This window comes from Lolium rigidum, chromosome 4 (genome assembly GCF_022539505.1).
Source record: "Lolium rigidum isolate FL_2022 chromosome 4, APGP_CSIRO_Lrig_0.1, whole genome shotgun sequence".
Taxonomy (NCBI): Eukaryota; Viridiplantae; Streptophyta; class Magnoliopsida; order Poales; family Poaceae; genus Lolium; species Lolium rigidum.
This window is the reverse complement of record NC_061511.1, coordinates 212,607,506-212,628,102: the sequence shown is the minus strand read 5'-3', so window position 1 is coordinate 212,628,102 and position 20,597 is coordinate 212,607,506. Positions and strand designations below refer to the sequence as shown.

The 20,597-nt window shown below is 47.1% G+C and overlaps 2 protein-coding genes and 1 pseudogene across 2 annotated transcripts; 2 read left to right on the top strand and 1 right to left on the bottom strand.

Annotated features, from left to right (window-relative positions):
• Positions 1–396: 396 nt before the first annotated feature.
• On the top strand, positions 397–1,298 carry LOC124648198 (annotated as a pseudogene).
• A 3,124-nt stretch (positions 1,299–4,422) lies between these two features.
• Positions 4,423–5,980, top strand: LOC124649544 (serine carboxypeptidase-like 50). Its single transcript, XM_047189154.1, has one exon. The coding sequence runs from the start codon at positions 4,432–4,434 to the stop codon at positions 5,782–5,784; it is 1,353 nt and encodes a 450-aa protein (XP_047045110.1). The 5' UTR covers positions 4,423–4,431; the 3' UTR covers positions 5,785–5,980.
• Positions 5,981–8,810: 2,830 nt separating this feature from the next.
• LOC124648197 (WRKY transcription factor 68-like) lies at positions 8,811–10,581 on the bottom strand. Its single transcript, XM_047187995.1, has 3 exons — positions 10,090–10,581; positions 9,460–9,606; positions 8,811–9,189 (listed from the first exon to the last, which is right to left on the bottom strand). Exons 1-3 carry the CDS (start codon positions 10,485–10,487, stop codon positions 8,811–8,813), a joined length of 924 nt encoding a protein of 307 aa, XP_047043951.1. The 5' UTR covers positions 10,488–10,581.
• Between the last annotated feature and the right edge of the window lie 10,016 nt (positions 10,582–20,597).

The following is a 20,597-nucleotide window of genomic DNA, read 5'->3' as shown; positions in this document are numbered from 1 at the left end:
TTAATGCTTGTTGTGTGTTACACAACTATGCAAGGGATAGACAACATGTGAGGGATGATCTATTGCTGCAGGAGATTGACGCTGAACTAGCAGCTATGGTCCCTGAACCTGCAGATGATGTCGCACTAATTAGAAGTGTGCAGCAAAGCGAGACGTGGACCACGTTTAGGCAGGATTTAGCTGATGATATGTTTGCTGAGTACCTTGTGACACATGACGAACTAGCAATGGAGTAGTGTTGGAGTAGAAATCTAGCTTATGGTGTCCTTTTTTTGCTAGCTAGATGATGATGCTTTTGCCATTTGTGTGATATTTCCTACATGGAACCTTTGGCTGAATATATATATGTTTTAACTATCTCTCCTTACTTGTATTATATATGTCACTTGTAGAAGCATGGCTGAACCAAAAAATAAGAAGGCTAGTAGGACTTACCTTGTGTGGACTAATGAGATGGACACTGCATTATTGTCCGTTCTTGTTGACCATCACAACAGAGGTGACCATGCACAAAATGGTTGGAAGCCACATGTGTACAATGCTTGCATAAAGCATGTGAAGGAGACATGTAATATTGTCATCAACAAAGACAAGATAGTAGCAAGAATTAAAACATTTGACAAGCATTATGAAGTCATCAACAAGATGCTTTCCCGAGTGGCTTTGGATGGGATTGGGATAATAACATGGTGAGTGTTGACAGTGATGAAGTGTGGGCTAGATATGTGGAGGTATGTAACATACTAATTTTTTGCAACTTGACTATGCATTCTTTTCAACTTGAACATCATCTCGAATATATGTGCATATTATGTAGGAAAACAAGGATGCAGCTCCATATAGGCACAAAGAAGTGAAGAATTGGCAAGCTATCTCTACTATATATTCAAAAGACCATGCCACGGGTGCAGGTGCAAGGACAGGAGGTGAGTGTGCTCAAGTTGGATCCTCATCCGTTCCGCAGGTGGTGCTTGAGGATGATGAAGAAACTCCTGAGCTGCCTACGAAGAAGAAGCAACGCACCTGCGATGCTATCATGAGCATGGTGGGAGAGGCTGAGAATGACGTTTGAGGAGGCTTTGAACTCAACCGCCCCACTACCACCACCACCACCACCACCGGCACCAAAGGTTACTCCTTCATCCGAAATCTTGGTTGAGCCGAAGAAAATACCGGATTTGGTGGGTAATGAGCTGTTGATAGCTTATGGGAAGGTCACCGCCAACGAGCGCACCTTCGAATCACTCATGGCACTACCCATGGAACTGAGGAAGGCATGGCTCATGACCTTGCCTTGATGATTTGTGAGACATAATGTATCCATTTTGTGATATTTGTGAGACATAATGTATCCATTTTGTGCTATTTGTGAGACATAATGTATCCACTTTCTACTATTAGTAAGACAGAATGTATCCACTTTCTACTATTTGTGAGCATAATTGTTCACTTTCTGCTATTTGTGCTATTTTCATTCATATTACATATGTTATATTGTTCGAAGTCAAAAATAGTCTCAATTCCACACATGTGACATCCAAACAGGATTTGGTATTCCATTGAAATCTGAATTACATGCACTGAATACCACGCGCATCCAAACACTCTTTGTGGTATTCCATTGAATTGGTTGATTTGGTTTTCCATTGCCAATTCAATTCAGAGCTCAATTCATTGCAACCAAACACAGCATAACTCATATCACGTGGAGTGCGGAGTCGACACCTCCTCGACGTGAAGATAAGACCTATGGACTTAGTCCATAGACCCAACAATCGCATCCGTTGTGTTCTAGTACTAGTTAACTTTCATGCTTATGTCATGATGAAATCCCGATGGATGTTTTTGGTACCCATTCATTGACTAGAGTTTGACTCGATAAGGCCTTCACGGCACGAGTCCAACTACCCCATCATATTCCAGATTTGAGTCCGTAGACTCGAGTCTTAAGTAGGTTAAGGTTGTTTTTGACCAAGAACAATTAGTTGGTCTCAATCCATCAACTATTAAACTCTTCCAAAATAGTAAGATGCCAACGTGATGCTCTTCCAGAGCGGCAGCTGCACTGAATGTATATAAACTGGCGGGTCGATGATTTAGGCTAGCAAAGTTGTCGGTTGCTACAACACCAAGATGATACAAAAATTGAAGTCTTCACCCGAGTCTACGACTCAACTAGGCACTTCGGGGCTACCGACGTGGCCATGACCCTTCTTAATTTGGGTGCACATATGTATGGTTGCATGGGTTCATCAATTTTGAGGCAAAAATTTGCTTCGTGCAACCGTTGCAACACACGGACATATTTACTAGTCTTGTCAAAAGTAATGAACGTTGTATTGTTTAAATAATCAGTTAGCTTTGATATTACAAAATAACTTTCATTCTTTAGTTTGCCACACTGTAGTGTCCTTATTTTCCAGCATATAAGTAGGATGGTATTATGTCAACTTTGTATTGAGATAATAAAGGTACCACGACACATATGAGAACACGGGTAAAATACTAGTAGTATCAGATTAATATACCAAACTACTATGTATCCAACTGCTCCGCCTTTAAAGGAAAAACTAGTGCTAGAGGAGCACGATCAATTGAAAATGGGCCGCGTTGAAGAGCCGGGCGCTCTCATTTCCTCCCTCCACCGCTCTCGGCCCTCTACAGTTTCCTGCCCCCTTTCTCCTCCTCGCCGGGCCTCTCCCTCCTCCTCTCCGCCGGAGTATCCGGCCGGAGATGGAGAGGAGATGGCGCCGGAGTAGATAGGTTTAGGGTTTGTTTAGTTTTGGGCTCTATGCCCGGTAGTTGGAGCAGAGCTCGGATCTATGGCGGCCAGATCCGGAGCTTCCTAGGGTTCCTCTCTTTGTTGCTTCCTGCTCCTGCGGTCGGAGCCGGCGGCGGAGAAGGAGACCACTGTCTCCTTCAATAAAGTTTCGGTTGTCTACCGCATCAAGGTGTTCGAGATCCTCGACGTGGAGCTCCTCCGGGCCGACCGTGGCGGCGAGGGGAGGGCGGCGCGGCGGGGCCAGCGGTTCGGTGGAGCTTCTCCTGGATGGCTGTGGAGGCGAGGGGGAGAAGCTCTACCGGGCTACGTTCTCGACATCGACGGTGTGGAGGTCAGGTGGATCTAGCGGCACCCGATGCGGTGGTGGCTCCCGCCTCTCTCGTCATCGTGGTGGTGGCGGAGGAGTGATGGAGGCGCGCGACGTTTGTGTCTGCCCGCTGCGTCCGCAGCAGGGGAGTTTGCTGGCTTCTCGTCGGAGGATTCTCACGGCGCCGACGTCGTCGTATCTGATGGACGAAGGGCGGCCCCTCCACCTTTGGAGGATTTCAACGGCGACTTTCTCGCCGTCTCTCATGGCCGTAGGGCGGCCCCTCCTTCATTTGACGGCGCTTGCTCGTCGTCTGCAGGTCTTCTTCAACCTCCAATCATCTAGCTGGAGGCTCAAAAGCATCGTCGGAGTTAGCTCCCGTCTCTATGCCCCAAGTGGTTTCGTCCCCGACAGCGTGGAGATTGGCTCCGGCGTGTTCGTCGGTGGTGGTTTTGGAGCTGTCCTCGATCTCGTTTTCTCGCGACGGTCAAAGAATTTTAGTGCAAAAAGTTTGGGTCCGTTTGTAATTTCCTTTTTCTTCACGACCCTTTGTGTAATTATAACTCCACCGTTGATAATGAAGCTCTAGGTCCTTCAGGACCTCTCCTGTTTTAAAAAAAAAAGAGGTTCACGATTGCACGAAGCGAGTACTAATTGTTAAGTAATCAACGTCATCTCTCATCTCTCCCTCCGCCTTAATTAACCATAGAGGGCGTGCGTGCGTGCGTCCGTCATTTTGTCTCGTTGCAGTCATCGCCTAGTCCCATCGGTCGATCCTCCGTCTCACGTGTCCGCCATTGTCAACCTCCGTGCTCCCACATGCAGTAAAGTAGAAAAGCTCATCGTGCCAGTTGGGCCCCACGTGGGATGCTACAGGGCACCAGCAATGGTAGCATATGCATGTAGCTGCTCCATCAATTTTTATAGACTAAAATAATCTGAAGCGACATGTTAGATCATTTCATGTTGGGAGCATCGGGTGGTCTCATTCTGACTACTTTCTTCTCTCTTTCTTACTTTTCCGTGCTTTGCACACCTCTATACTCTCTCTCGACTGTCGCCTCTCTCTCGACTGTCGCCTCTCTACTCTCCTTTTCCCTCTCTCTCCATACTTTTTCGGCTAGGGAGGCGTTCTCTTCTGCAAGCTACACTGACACATGTGGAGCAGCTACCGAACCGCCGGCCTGACACCCGAGCCTACCTGGACCTGCGGAGCAGCGACTTGGGGCATACCGTTGTACATGCCCTCATCATTGAAAGCTTCACCAACCACGAATTTCGTCAGTAGCAGTAGCACACTGAGTCACTGACGGACCTGCACGCGAGCGCAGCATCTTATCCGATGGCTCCGCCGCCGCCGCTTCTTGCTCTCCTCCTCCTCCTCCTCCTCGCCGTGTCTCCCGCAGCCTCATCAGCGGTGTTCCCGAAGGAAGCACTCCCGACCAGCTCCGGCTACCTGCCAATCGACCCGTCCACCAACGCCTCCCTCTACTACGCCTTCTACGAGGCCACCGCCCCGCACACGCCGCCGGCCGCCACCCCAATCCTCCTCTGGCTGCAGGGCGGGCCGGGCTGCTCGGGCCTGGTGGGCAACCTCTTCGAGCTCGGGCCCTACCTCGTCGCCCCGGACGGCGCCTCCCTCGCCCGCAACCCCTCCGCCTGGAACCGCCGCTTCGGGCTCCTCTTCCTCGACAACCCGCTCGGCACCGGCTTCAGCGCCGCGCCCTCCCCCGCCCTCATCCCCACCAACCAGTCCGTCGTGGCCGCGCACATCCACGCCGCGCTGCAGGCCTTCTTCGACGCCACCCCGCCCCTCCGATCCCGCCCCTTCTTCCTCTCCGGCGAGAGCTACGCCGGCAAGTACGTCCCCTCCACCGGCGCGCACATCCTCTCCGCCAACCCCACCCTGCCGTCCGGGCGGCGGATCAACCTCCGCGGCGTCGCCATCGGGAACGGGCTCACGCACCCGGTGGCGCAGGTCGCCACGCACGCCGACTCGGCCTACTTCACGGGCCTCATCAACGCCAAGCAGAAGCGGGCGCTGGAGGCGCTGCAGGCGGCGGCGGTGGCGCTGACAGAGTCCGCCCGGTGGCGGGAGGCCGCGGACGCGCGCGGGGAGGTGCTCTCGTGGCTGCGGAACGCCACCGGCCTCGCCACGCTCTACGACTACGCCAAGCAGCGGCCGTACGGCACCGACGCCGTGGGGGCGTTCGTCAACCGGGCGGAGGTCAAGGCGGCGCTGCGCGCGCGGGAGGACGTGGCGTGGGAGGAGTGCAGCGGCGCGGTCGGCGCCGCGATGCACCAGGACGTGATGAAGAGCGTCAAGACGGAGGTGGAGGCGCTGCTCCGGCGGCACACGCGCGTGCTGCTGTACCAGGGCGTCCGGGACCTCCGGGACGGCGTCGTGTCGCAGGAGGCGTGGATGAAGGACCTGAACTGGGGCGGCCTGCAAGCGTTCCTGGACGCCGACCGCGCCGTGTGGCGGGTTGCGGGGTCCGGCGACGGCGAGGAGGAGGAGCTCGCCGGGTACGTGCAGCGGGCCGGCGCGCTGACGCACGTGGTGGTGTACGGCGCCGGGCACCTCGTGCCGGCGGACAACGGCCGCGCCACGCAGGAGATGATCGAGGGCTGGGTCACGCAGACAGGCCTCTTCGGCGGCAGCCGCCTGGGCTCGCGGGGCCTCATGCCGGCCTGAAACCGCAGCTTGACTAAGCTGATGATCCCATACCATGCCAAAATTGTGCAATAATGGCATTTTTCTCTGATAAATTCAGTGATGAATTCGTGGATTGTTCTCTGACATTTGGTGATGAATACAGTCAAACATGAATGTCTCACCCAAACATTCAGGAACCCCAGTCCCCGTGATCAAAGAACCAAGTTTTGGGCTTTGTCGTATTCTGGCGAAACAATCTGAGCCCTGTTACTGTTCAGTGGAAACGTTGAACACACCACACTATGTTTTGCATTTTTCCTTGAAGCTGAAACCGGCCATTTCGGCGCTGAGAATTTACAATGAACCATCGGCGGTGAGAGCTGAACCCAGCCACCGACGCCCGAGCTCCCACCCCGTCGCCATGGACGTTGTGGGTAGAGCTCACCCTGGCCACATGCCACCAGACCCGGAGAAGAATCCACGGAGCAGCATTTCCCCTTTAAGCTGAAGCTTGAAGCTCTACGGAGCAGCACCAGCCTCCTAAGCTTTTATGTTTGTAACCAACAATTGTTGTAAACAAATTTTTAATGATTGATGTTCAGCAGAGTTCTGTTCACCATGTAACTTTGCTTTTGTCGAGACAGTTTGCAAGAAGTGTGTTGTGAACATCTCCCAGGAACACATTGTGTGATGTTGATGCAACAAATATGTTACCTGGTTAGCGTGGTTAATAATATGGTCTGCAGTTAAACAAAATTTGTTGCCAAAACATCGTACGTAAAACTATTAACTAGCCAAACAGATGTAAGTTGATTTAAGGTCTATACACCTTAGAACAACAATAGATGCATGTTGATTTAAGGTGCGGATGTTTTTCACTTCAATGAGAGGTATAAATTCTTATTTCGCTGCCATCAAACAAAATATATAGTGCTATTGACTGCTCTTTGCTAATACAACTGTCTCACTCATTCCATTATTGATTCAGTGTATATGATCTGCCATAATGTTAGGGCTGTATTGATGAAACCACAAACTACACCTGAATAAATTCATGCCATGATTCAAAAAAACAATATATGCATGTAAAAATAAATGTTCACTAATCAAATCATTAATATATGGTTAAGTATATAGACATGTCTTTGCACCATAAAAATTACGGCTACAAAATCACAACATTGTTATATCGGCAGATCTTTGACTCATAATCATAAAACTTATTTAAATTTTGTTTTATAAAAAAATTATGTTCAATCGATGTAAAAATTAGTTTGCAGATTGATACGGTTATCTCTATTTTGGCATTCTTTTTTGAAGCACACTAGCTAAGGTCTTTGATCAGAGGAGTGAGAAGCCCATTATCTATCGCCAATTCAGCAAGCTGCGGAATATAGAGGTGCCTAGGGTTCGTTGAGTCTCTTTCATAGATCGCGTGCCAATACAAACGAGTGTGTCCACCTTAGACTATCTCTCTCCTTTCCACCACACATAGTTCATTCTTGGTTCACAACTAAAATACCTCCTCGTTCAGCACTATGTGTGGGCGTGCAACATAATTGAATTGTACTAATCGACGGCTACACACTAGCAAGTTATCCAAGGAACAGTTTCTAATGGTAAAACTTTTCCTATTTTGGAATTTTCAAACTTTTCTTTATTTGGTTAGTTGTATAAAATCCAAATTTTATGAAGATTTGAACCTCCAACAGTTTTAATTTTTCGTATTGACCTTTCATAGTGCCCATCTTAAAAAGTTCTCAAATTTTAGAAGTTTCAAACTATAAAAGTATCAGTCGTTCAAAACTTTAAACTTTTAGAAAAAAGTGAGAGTGGATTTTGTACACACACATGGGTCTGGATGTGTTCTATACCGTCGATTTATTCCCCAAGATTTCCGCTAGCCATGGTAGGTGGAAAGTTAGCTCTCTCTCTCTCCACCTTTTATTTGAATCTCAAAGCAAATCGTACGGTGATGGAAACATCCATATCCATATGTGTAAGTACAAAAGTATTTTTAAAAAAAGCTTTTGAACACTTTGAAGTTTTGGAGGGCAAATGCTAGCTAGTACCTAATAGTGGTCCCCACTCCGAAATGGTGGGCAAGAATCTCGACAGGTTCTCCCATGGAGCGGAGGGGTGTGAATGGATAGAATAATTTTCACACTAAATTAATTTCCAAATCTGTTTTAAAGAATCTATATAGGTTTCTAGGAATCTAATGGATAAGGATATCCAATTCCAAAATTGATATGAGATATGGAATAGAATATGGTATGCCAAATAGCACATGTATATCCATATCCGAAAATTATTTAGCATTATCCGATGGTTTTTATCTGAATAATTCATTTTCATCCAAAACTCAAAAGCTTATATAGTGTATTTAGTTGTTAGTGACTCGTCAAGTTTTTCCGCTAAACAATAGCCTATTTACATAATCACACTATGGAATATGGAGTCCAAACTTGTTAAGATAGTGGACTACTGAAGCATGTGTTGGTGTTATCCTATCCCTAGTGTTGTGTTACTACATCCATATGAACCTACTTTGTTCATGTAGTTATGTTATACTTATTTATTCTAGCATGTTACATTATTAATTTACGAGTGTTTTGTTAAACTTATTTTATCAATTATTTTTCATTATCTAGGTTACCTACCTAATATCCAATTGATATTTGTCTCCACCCTTATGTCCCGAATCCGGACTCATATATACGCATTCGAATCCGTAACCAGTCAATATCCAGTCCGCTTAAACCCGCGACCGTGCCTAGTGCTTTGCATCCAAGAGTAGAATAATTCTTGCAAAGGTGGCATGTACATTGTGCCTGCTTTCGTATTACAAAATCCTCTCGTACCTGAATTTGCAGTTTTGCACTATCGCTGTATATAACTGTGCTTGCTGTAATTCTTACTGGAATAGCTACAAGGCATTTGGTTTCAAAATCCATAAAACAGACTCAGGCCAACAAATATTTGTACCGGTCAGCTTACGAAAAAAGAAGAAGGTGTGAAACTAATATATGATCAGAGATGTACACATGGGCCAGAGGACCGGCTTAACGATGCCCATGCTGATTACTAGGATCAAGAAGAACATCCTGCAGCTGCATGCCGTAGTACTCCGCAAATCGGTGCTCCGCCTGACGTGGAAGCAGAGTCGCTGGCGAGGTAGCGGCAGCCGCTGGCGCCATGGCGCCTGCTGCGGCGAGGAAGAGGTTGTCGGGTGATGACGGGCAGAAGCCATGCCGTTGCTGCTGGAGCGAGGCCATGGAGTAGAGGCTGTTGGCACCGGCGCTGGCCATGCCGCGGTGGGCGGCGGGGCTCGGGTGCGCGTGGTGGCCCTCGTAGGTGGTGACGACGGTGGAGGGGTCTTGCTGCGACCGCTCCACCTGCTTCTTCACGCCGCACCGCGCCGCCGTGCACCGGTAGTAGCTCCTGCACGCACGCGTTTCAGAATCTCAGTTTAGTGTGCGTTGGCCGTTGGACATTGCTACTGACAGTCGTTTAGCTAGATATGGCATAGGAATTTTCAGCATGCATGCATCAAGCTGGATTATTGGCATGGCAACGATTTTGATGAAAACGTTGGTTGATCATGTTGCCATAAAAACCACTCGAAGAATTAAAGATCCCTATCAACAAGTCAGTACCGTCTGCAGTTATGAAACGAGAAAGGCGTGCGAGAAATACAAGTGGCTCGCGTACCTTGGAAATGAGCTGTTCTTGACAGCCTTCTGGCCGTACTTGCGCCAGCGGTAGCCGTCGTCGAGGTGGTCGACCTCGCTCTTGGTTGCGAACGCCACTCGGGGCCCGCGCGCCTTCTTCTCCACCTTCCCCTTCTTCTTTGTGTCGCTCCTGCATCCCATGAATGGATTGATCAACACGATGAGGAGATCATCAAAGTCAGCTAGCTATGTTCACCTGGGCAGCGCAGCCCGTCTGCTGCAAGTCGGTCTCAGTTATAGAGGCCGATTCATATACTACTAGCTACTCGTTTGCTTATACTTATAAACTGGAGTTAATAAAATGATATTTATTTTGAATGGTAGGTGGCAATGGCAAGTAGGTGGTGAACCCTAAATCCGAAGGTTCACACTTGACGCGGTTGAAGTATCCTCGCATTCAGACCGGGAAAGCGAGAGCTGCAAGAACAGGAGCGATCGACCCAACACTTGAGATCGAGATCCAGTGATCAGAAGTTGCTTCCGTTAGCTAGTTTGTACTATATCAATCTGGCAAAAGTCGATCCATCCATCGACGGCAAGAGATCCTCAGCTAGGCGGGGATCGATTTGGGGCATAGACTAAAACCTGATTAGTTAGTTAGATTGCTAACCTGCAGTCCTGACGATCAACCGATCCCTCCTCGTCCTCGTCGACCTCGCCTTGCTCGTCTCCCTCCTGCTCCTGCTCCGGCTCAGGCCTGCCTTTCTTGCCCCGGTGCGGCTCGCTGGACGTCGACGAGTTGGGCGCCGCCGAGTCCCGATTCACGGCGTCACCTGCCGGGACGCACGGCGCCGCGTCCAAGTGCGTCGCGAGCCCCGCGGGGTCGAGGAAGCCCTGCAGGTAGTCGGTGATGCTCGCGTACGGCGGCGTGAGGCCACCATCGACGGAATTCTGGAAGAAGCAGTTGTCGTCGCCGTCGTATAAGGGGACGGAGGCAGCGGCAGGATGACGGTCCCCGTAGAGCTGGCCGCCGCCGTGGCCTCCTCCTGCTCCGGACATGGGGTGCATGCGGGATGGAGGCGCCGGGAGAGATGGAGCGTGGAATGGGAAGGTGGAAGAAAGGGAGAGGCGTTGAACGGAGGTGTAGGTGAGTCTTTGCCTCTCGGCCTCGGGAGGTGCAAGATACGACTGGCCGTCTTGGAAGACAAACCTGTGTGCACGCGCATGGTATTATCGTACTCCCAAGGTGCTACACAACTCTTGCTTTACTTACGTACCTTAAACATGGATTAGTAAAGGGTCGTCTAGAAGTCTAGAAGAGATCCTCAAGATATTTTAGAAGCATCTTGCGTGAGTATACAAACATATTTTTGTGTGCACCGCGTAAGTCTCGGGGGAAATAAGCAATATTTTGGGTCATGTCAAATGAGAATGCGTTATTTAGGGTAGCACGACGCCACCATTACGTTTTCCTTTACTTACACGTGTATGGGGGTTGGTACGGGTACGGGCCTCCTGCCAAACTCGATCCTTCTGCCAAGGACGAATCCAGTTTTCTATACGCCAAACCTGCGAGGGTATACACCTACGCCAATCAACGATGGCCCGTACAACGTTCTGACCACTGCTATATTAATTTTCTGATCTCAGTCCGGCTGCTTGCAAGCGGCCAGCCATGTGCCACGGATCCAGGCGTTCGGCGCAAGCCGCCGTGTGCTCGTGCCCGCTGGCCGTTAGGCATCTCCGGTCCTTTGGATATGATTTATGTTTGTTTTGATTCGTTTGTGTTTAGTGGTGGACATAAAAATAGCTCGTCGCCGGGTGTTGCGGCGGGGGTGCTCTCATGCGGAAGCGTGCAGTTTCGGCCTGGGCCGGCAAGGGTGGAGTGAAGTGACGGTGACTCCGCTCATGGCGTCCGATGACAGAACATGGCGGCAGGGTCCGTCGGCGGGGGAGACGCAGCTCAGTGCTGTTTTTTTCCAAGCGAATCAACAAAGGGGCCGAATTTCATTACGATTGAGATAACGAGGCCCAGGGTTGTAGGCGGATGGCAACATATACCTTGGCGCGGCAGCGCGATGGTGAAGTAGATAATGCTAAATCTGGGGCTGATCCACCCTATTGTTGCGTCCGGATGGCAATCACCACGGGTGATGGGAGCCTTGCTCCGGTGCTCCCCCCTAAACGAAGTCAAAGGGTAATAGTTGGTTCTTTTTTCTGTGTTGGGTCCGCCAAAACCCATATCCAGTCCATACATACCGTCTGTATTGATACGGTATGTGTACCTCGCGTAAGAAAAAAAAAGAGGTCACGTTGATCAGTTAACGATCTCATTCGTCTAAGTACATCCCTACGTCGTACAAAAACGAGGTACAACACAACGTCGGCCATACGAGCATGTACAAGGTTGTATGGATGGTGGACCTACACTGAAATTATGATCGTGTCCCCGCTTACGAATAGGTATGAAAAGATCTTCACTGTTGTTGTGTTTAACGCACCCAGAATTTTTCCAGGGGAGGAGCACCGGAGCAGAAGTGGGGTGATGGAGGGTGGATCCCCTCACCTGGGCTGCTGTGTGGTACGATGCATGTAGGTTGTGCGGTTGTCCTACCTCGCCTAATCTGTCGGCTTTGCGGTGTGATGTTGGTCACGCTAGGGGCTTGAATTCGAGTTTGCGGTGCTTCAACTTTGGTAGCCCCTAGATTGCGTGTTTAAGGCCTTAGTTGGGGATAGCAGGCGGCCCGTGGGCGGGAGTGGTGCAAAGGTTTCTTAGGGCAAAAGTTGAGCGCATCAGCGCCAATGGTGGCGATGCCTTGTGGGTAGGGATGAAAACGGAGATGATACAGATGGAACTAAGCGTTGACACATTTGTTTTCATATTCTTTTAGAAATAAAAAAAATACTGAAACCCCAGAAACAAAAAACAGAAGCAGAATTGCTGGGAAGAAATACAGACCGAATACGGCGGAGACACATAATGATGCAGATATTCGTCGGAACAAGAATGACCTTGAATCACGCAAAAAAAAAGAAACTCAAACATTCAAACGTATCAACAAACGTGTTCCCTAATTCCAGCGTGGTGCTTGATTTACTAGGGAATATAGAATGGTCGAACCGTTGAAGCCCCCTCGAATGCACCGTCGTGGATCTATAGATCCTCTTGGTCTCATTTCGGTGTTTTCGGGCGATAAGTTTTGGATCTTCGTGATTTCTTTTGCTTAGATTTTCGTGTTTTCTTTTGTTCATCTTGATCTGGCTTGTAAGGAGGTATTCTATCACATTGTATCTGTTCCTCTGCGCCGGCGAGATGAGCTAGCGGCGTCGGTGGTCAAATAATTAAACCTCCCGATCGACCGTATATCGCCGTTGGTCCTTCGCTTTCGATCGCTGGTAGAGGCTGGCCGGAATACGAGCGCACGTGCGCGCGCGGCTACAGTCGATGGCACACACCGACGCCGCTCGACGTCGTCGTCGTCTACGTACTCCGGAAAAGAGGGAGGCGCCTAGACGGACGGACGTATATGCAGCCAAGCCAACGGCTTAATTCGGTGACCGGCGTGCCTATGTACGTGGCGTGCTGTGCCTGATAATTTCGGCACGTGATCGATCGAGCGCGGTGCACGTCGGTGCGTGCGTGTGTGTATCGAACACGGCCGGCGCGGCGCGTGTAGGCCTTCCACGCAGAAGGCACACGATCCGATGGAGGAAAGATCTCGCACGTGCGTTCCCCGGTGTGAACGGGAGCCCAGGGATTGCGGGCGCCGACGAGATCGATACGACGACGATGGCGACCGCCGGGGCGAGGGGCCGACGCCGACCGACGGCTCGTATCCGCGCTTTTGGTAACTGGGGCGGCGAATGGATAGATTCTGGATGTGCGTACATATTAGTATTCCTTGGCCCCTCGTACGTCCTCGTGGTGGGCGCGGAGCTCGTGTTTTCCATGCGCTCACGTTGGGTGGTCTTGGACACCTTGTCTAGCTACATGCTGGCCACCAATGTACTCCCTCCTGCCCAAAAATATATTGTATATAAACTGGTTAAAATTAAACTTCGTAAAGTTTAATCATCTATATTGATTAAAATACATATATATACAACAAAATAATAATTTTTTTAGAATTGGTATGATATATATTTTCATAGTATATGCATTTGACATGGTAGTGCTTTGTATTATTATCTATATTCTTGGTCAAACCTTGCACGGAAAATTAGAATGCAACATACATAGTACTCCCTCCTCCGTCTATAAATAGACGTCTGAAGTTTGTCTAAATCTAGATGTATCTAAATTTAGATAAATCTTAGACATATATTTATATACACATGTAGTACTATGTGTTGATCCTTTAGAAGCTGAAGTTCGGGCCTGCCCGGAAATATTGGAGTTATCTCTCCAGTACACCCATGTGCCAATGGTCATCGAGTCGGACTGCCCTCAGCTTATATCGACTGTTCGATCAGGAACTTCAACCAGATAGGTCGCTTCTTTTGCATTTATTCTTGGAGATTAAAAGGCTTTCTAATCTAGATCGCGTGTGTAAGTTCGTAAAAGCGGTCCGCTCACAGGTTAGGGTTAGCCACCGTCTCACGAATTTCGCAAAAGCAGAGTGCCAATCTAATGCATGGGTCGGTTCCGTCATGAAAGCATGATCCGGGAACTAGATTTGGAGTGTCTTGTTACCCTCTTCGAGTAATGAAACCCTCTTTTACCCGCCCAAGAAAAACATAGTTTTCATTTGATTTATGTATAGCGCGTGACAGGATTCGAGCAAAGATACGCCGGAACTCGCACTTCCAAACTTCAGTGCACAATGGAAAAAAACAGACCCACTTGAAATGCATTCAACAAGTTCTTAGCGGAGTCTTGGATTTCAATCAAGAATGTAAATGCATTCAACAAGTTCTTCCGACCACACTTGACCTGGTGGGTCTCCCTGTCTGGCGTTGGCCTTCTCCTCCAGCCCGACCTCGCCAAACCGGCATCGAGTAAAGTGGAATACAAAACTTTGCTTCGTCAAAACAAATGCCGGAAAGGACCCCGCCAAAACAACAAGACACACACCAATTGAAGGGTTTTCTTTCCGGTTTGTGGTATCTATTTCGTGCATGTTTTTCTGACTAAAACTGCAACAATTAGCAGTTATTATCCAATTTTCAGAAGGGACTGATAGAGTTGCTCTTATACACAAAATCTCCTTCTCCTGCTATATGGAGCAGGTGCTGAATCAAACTAGGCTTAGGTACCCATTTCCTTGTGGTAGGGATGACGACAAATTCCTCTTGCCATACTTGTAAAATTTATTCTAATCAATGGTGTTTTCAAAAAGATTGAACATGTTGTTAATAGTATGATACATGCCCCCTTACATATGTATGGCGATAAATAATGTGCACATGATTTTCATGGTTTGTCGTCGACCAAGAATTAATCCATGCACATAAAGAATGTTCCATGTACAATTCATATATTGCCGAGATATTGTTGCTCAAATCTATTGGTCAAAATTAGTTTTGAAATATGTGTGCGTTTTATTTATAACAATGGAGATAGTACCATGGGAGTGGCTAAAACATGACAGATAAGAAGCAAAAAAAATCAGATAATTAGCAATACATCAAAGTCGACTAAAACTGGAGGTCGACTGAGTGTGGCGTTTAGGCTCCATGGAGCCTTTCAATTAATAATTACATCACCAGTGACATTTTAAGTTTTAGAAAGGTGGGAAAAAATCATGGCACGTGATTATAACCAATTTGCAAAATATCAATTTGAAAGACTCTGGATTTTAGCTTTGCAGATTTGAAAAAGTTATAGATCTCAAGTAGTGAACACTGCAGATTTTCAAACCTCTAACATTACAGCCCAACAAGGACGCCCTGCGACACCCATTAGCCCATTCCAACTTCACGGCCCAGACTAGCAGCACGGCCCGCGCCACCGCTCATCAAAACCCCCAGCCCCTCACCCGCCGCCGGGACGCGTGAGCTCCGGTAGGGTTTTAAACTTCACCTCTGCACGGCGGCGAGCGCACCGACACAAGGCCTGCGAACCACCACCAAACGACCATGGCGCCTCCGAGCCGCTCGTCCCCGAAGCCCAAGCCCAAGCCGAGGGGCCTCGGGAGGAAGGGGGGAGCCGTCGTCCCGCCGGTATCGCGGGCGGAGGCGGCGGCGGCGCGGCGCTCGGCGAGGGAGTGGGAGCTGTGGAGCGCGTGGGCGCTCAACGCGGCGAAGGTGGTCGCGCACTACGGCTTCGTCCCGCTCGTCGTCGCCGTCGGCGTCCTCAAGTCCGACCCCCGGCCCTCCCTCTTCCAGCTGCTCACCCCGTTCTGATCCCCGTCGTCGCGCTTCTTTGATCAGGGTAGGGCGGACCGATGGTTGTTGCACATGTAGGTTTGGCCGGCTAGCGTGTGTTTTGGAGGTGGAATGATGGTGTCCGTGGTAGATTAATTCAGTAACTTGTTATTATCATCGTCATCTGTTATGCTGGTACTTCTGCACTGATATTTCGCTGGGATCAGAACCTGGATCGGAGGTTAATTTCGATGGTGAATGAATGGGTGTTGTGATTGATATCTATATCTGGGTGTGATTCTGGATTTTGCCATGCTTGCCTGTACAATTTGGGATGTGGAATTTTTGGTGCCTGTCTTACATGTGGTTGAAAGATGTCCCCTTTTGCCTACTCGTGAGATGCTGCTGTGGATATACAGTAGGAAGTTGTGTTACTTTATCCGTTCTCCGGGGAAATTACTTGTGGGTTGCGGTCGTGCTCTGGATGGATGGATGGATGCTGGTAATAGAGTAGAATTGGAAACATCTGTGATTAAAAACTTGTGTTTTCATCAGTGTTCTGCAAGTTTCACATATGCATGCTTCTACTGCTCTTGCATTTGTTCGTTCAACAATTAGTGGGTAAATAAATATCAAGGTTGGATCAGTTGGGTAATTGCAGTGTTTTAATTAGGCCGTGAGCATACATCTAACATGTTATCTCTGTATATCCTGAGCTTGTGGTTATATATGTCCTTGTTTTTTACCTGATACTTATTACCGCTGACCCTGATATCTGCTATTGCCACGGGTATCTCTGCAATGCTGTTAAACTGGGAATCAGTAACATATTTTTTATGATGAAGGAATGTGAGATGCGATTGTTTTCTTTCTGTTTGAGTTCTTGATTTTCCCATTGTGCCTGTCCACGTGGGTTGTGGAATTTGGTGTATGCCTTTTACCTCCTCGTGCAACATGCGGCAGGAATTTGTGTTGATGTGTCCATTCTCTGGTCAAATTGTTAGTGGCTTGAGGTTATGATCTGGACGGATGCCTGTTGGTAATCGAGCTAGAATTAGAAATATCGATAACAAATCTTGTGTTTTGCCAGTTGGGTAATTGCAGTGTTTTAATTAGGCCGTGAGCATACATATCTGACATGTTGCCTGTGTATATCCTGAGCTTGTGGTTATACGTCCTTGTTTTTATCTGATCCTTATATCGCTGACCTTGATTTCTACCATTGCCACACGGGTATCTCGGCAATGCAGTTAATCAGTAACATAATTTTGATGGTAGATGAATGGGAGATGTGATTGATATCTTTCTGTGTGAATTCTAGAATTTCACATGTGTGCCTGTCCATGTGGGATGTGGAATTTGATGTATGCCTTTTGCCTCCTCGTGCAACATGTGGTACAAATTTTTGTTGATGTGTCCAGTCTTTGGGCAAATTGTTAGTGTGTTGAGGTTATGATCTGGATGGGTCGAGCTAGAATTGGAAGTATCGATGGCAAATCTTGTGTTTTCCATCAATGTTTTGTGAGTCTCAATGGGCATGCTTCTACTGTTCTTGCCTATGCTTAACAATGAATGGGTGCCCAGGGTAGGATCACTTTTGGTTTTCCATAATTGTAGAGTTTTAATTAGTCTGTGAGCATACATATCTTACGCCGTTCATCCAAGTGATACCCGGAAATCTTGAGCTTCTGCTTACATGGCTATATGTCGACCCTCTCTTCTATGTGATCTTTATAATCCCCGACCCTCTCTTAGAAATTTCTACTACTGCCGCTGGTATTTCTGCATTGTTGCTTTACTGGGAATCAATAACTGTTGGTATCTCATATCTTTGTTTTCGATGTCGAGGCTGTGAACTAGGGATCAGCCGGTTTGATGTGTGTGCCTTACAGGTGTTATCTTTGCAACTTCCTGAGTTCTGCCCATCCTAAGCAGAAGAGTGTTGTCTCATGCCCCTTTTGTTTTGGCCAGTTGATCAATCACGCGGGTTGTGATCATTTTGGGGATGCCTGCTGGTAAGGTTTTTGAAATATCAGGAAAAAATATCACATGTTTTGAGTGTGTTTTGGAAGCTGTGCTTTGCATGCATACATTGTGCTTCATTTGATCCATACTGGGCTCAGGCTTCTACTTGTCTTGCAGTTTGTCTGATTTCAATTTCTTCTTTTCTTTTTTGAAAGGAAGGTGATTTTAGTGTGTTATGGAATCGTAGAGTATTTTCCTTGCCAGATGTTGAGCGGCGTCATTCGTTCCACAATTGGAGCGTTTCAGGTTGCTAGTGTACACATCTGACCTTGTTCATTCAAGGTAGGTGTCCTCTCAAGAAAATATCACTTTGTTCAGTTCTACTATCGCCTATCGGTAATCTTCTCTTGAAATTTGCCCATTCATGGAACCTCGGTTGTGATTGGAATGTCAGTTTTGTTTATAGCCTTTGGTTGAAAGATCAGTCCATCCATCTTTTACAAAATCTATCTTTTACTGCACAGCTTATGATACTTTGGCAAAGATTACCATTGACCAGCTTTCATTTTGCTGAATGAATGGGACCTGGATGTTGATATCTAGTATACCAATTACTGATGGCACTCATATAACATGTGTAATCTGGAACATATCACCTAATCCCCAAAGCAACATCGGATGAACCTTCGCAGCTTGCAAACCAAACATCGAGCAGCTCAAGGATATCAGCCAGTGAGATATTTACAATGGAATGCTCAGTACATAGACAAACAAATTTTAGTACACAAGGAATAAAAACATGACGCCAAGCACGAATGAAACAAAGCCATTTCTGCACTGCATGATTGAAGGAACAGGAACGGATGCAAGGAAAGCTAGCTTTGTCCTGCAATAGCAGGTTTTTCTGTCGTGGGTGAGTTTCACGGAAACCGCTCGAGCAATAGCTCGTTAAAAAAAAATGAAAACAACATTTTGAAGTTTCAAAAAATTCTGAAATTAAATCTACATGTAGATAATACTGTGATCTACAAACGTGGAGAATTTCAACTGAAAATACCTTATATTCGGAGCTGTGAAATAATGACAAATCCTAATATCAATATTAGTGACAGTGTCAGATTTCAAAATCTTAAAATCTGTCCGAGTTTATCATTTTTCTGCAGCCAGAATATGAGGTATCTCGAGTTCAAATTTTACAGATTGGTAAATCCAATCATTGTCTACATCTAGATTTTTTGTCAGATTTTTTTGAAACTTTAAAATCCTATTTTTAAATTTTACAAAAAAAAGAGCTACATGTAGCTCGGGCTAAAAAAAAAGTTCACTCGTGAGTTTCAGGGTAAACAAAGATAGCATTCATCATCATGGAATCCGACACCTGAACATGAACAGAACTGTACAAAAACAGCTGATTTACCTGAAGTTTTTAGTATTCCTATGAACATTGATCAATAAAGCTCGTGGTTAACGCTAAAGACTCTCAATAAACACCTGTGTACCTGTTTGATACAGAGAAGATGGTATAGCTGTTCATTAGGTGGTCCTTCAGTCCATCAATCCAATTGCACTAAACACCATCACTGAATTGTTCCTTCTGCCTGTAAAGGATATGCTGCTCACAAAAATAATAATCTTTCTTAATGATCATACAAGCAAGAACACAACAAATTTAACACAATTAAAAGAACCTTGCGTAGATAGGGCTTCTCATCGCCATCAAACCCGTTACGCAGAACCCATTTCTCGATCCGGCAAATATCACGTCTTATCTCAACAAGTTATTAGTAAGAAGACAAATATAAGAAAGTGATAAGGGTAGTTACAGTGGATGAAATAAAGATAGAGTGAGATTAGCGGTTGCAGGAAACTACATACCATCCTACATTCATGAGCCATGTCCATCTGCATCATTGGGGATTTGAACTTTGGTGGCTGGGTTTTACATCTTTTGTCAAGGAATGGGACACGAGCAACAAGACCCAGGCAGATGTTGATTTGTTCGCACTCAAGCAATCATATTTATAACTGAATTCTAGTTGAATATATAGTTGATGTTGGCAAGTTCTGATACCACCCAATTTAATGAGAGAGAGCTGAATGCAATTGATGGTCAGCTTCTTTCACATCTTTTCGGTGTCCCCGGAACCATCAACTCTTGCTTTTTGAGCAGGTTTTTATCAATGTGGTATCCAACTGCTAATCCATATTCTAAGATACCCGCTTTCTTTACGACAGTATGATGTATGCTGACAAGATCCATGAAGTAAAAAGGAGGGATATGGACTCCATCCTATAAGCTAAATATATTGAGGCTACTCCAGAAACAAAAGAAACCACACTCATCATACCACGTTGACTTGTCTTAGACATGCTTTTATAAAGACTCAATTATGTACTATTATCAAGGTTCAAAAAAGCGGTAAGCGCTAAGCGAGCGGTAGGCCAACGCCTAGAGCAATCACCGCTTAAGCGGCGCTTAGGCGCGCTTAAGCGTTTTGTACGGACACACAAGGAGAGCCAGCCGGTTGCATTTTTCAGCGCATATAAAGTCTAATATTCCTTTAATATTAGCCCAGTAAGGCAATGTTGGCCCAGTAAAGCCCATATGAAACCCTAGCCTGCCCAGCTCAATTTGAACCATCCATATTCTCTAATCTTCATTGTCTATCTACTCTCTTCTATCTCCTTTTCTCTCACCTGCTCCCTTCAGGCACTCACCGACAGCTGCAATGGCATTGTTGCTGCCTCCTCTTCCATGGATTTCCTGCCTCCACCCCTCCTTCCCTGCCCTCATCCCCTCCTTCCCTGCAACCACCCTCCTTTCCTACTCCGTTTCCTCTACAAGATTCCAACAATAGCACGACCAGATTCCCAGGCTCGCTTAATTGAACGCTCAGGCCCAAAGCG

Excerpts from the sequence above, each read along its gene's own strand:
- LOC124648197 (XM_047187995.1), bottom strand. The coding sequence starts at position 10,487 with ATGCACCCCATGTCCGGAGCAGGAGGAGGCCACGGCGGCGGCCAGCTC. Across the intron at positions 9,607-10,089 it reads GTTGATCGTCAGGACTGCAG|CGACACAAAGAAGAAGGGGA; the intron begins GTTAGCAATCTA and ends GGGATGCAGGAG. Across the intron at positions 9,190-9,459 it reads AAGAACAGCTCATTTCCAAG|GAGCTACTACCGGTGCACGG; the intron begins GTACGCGAGCCA and ends GCGTGCGTGCAG.
- LOC124649544 (XM_047189154.1), top strand. The coding sequence starts at position 4,432 with ATGGCTCCGCCGCCGCCGCTTCTTGCTCTCCTCCTCCTCCTCCTCCTC.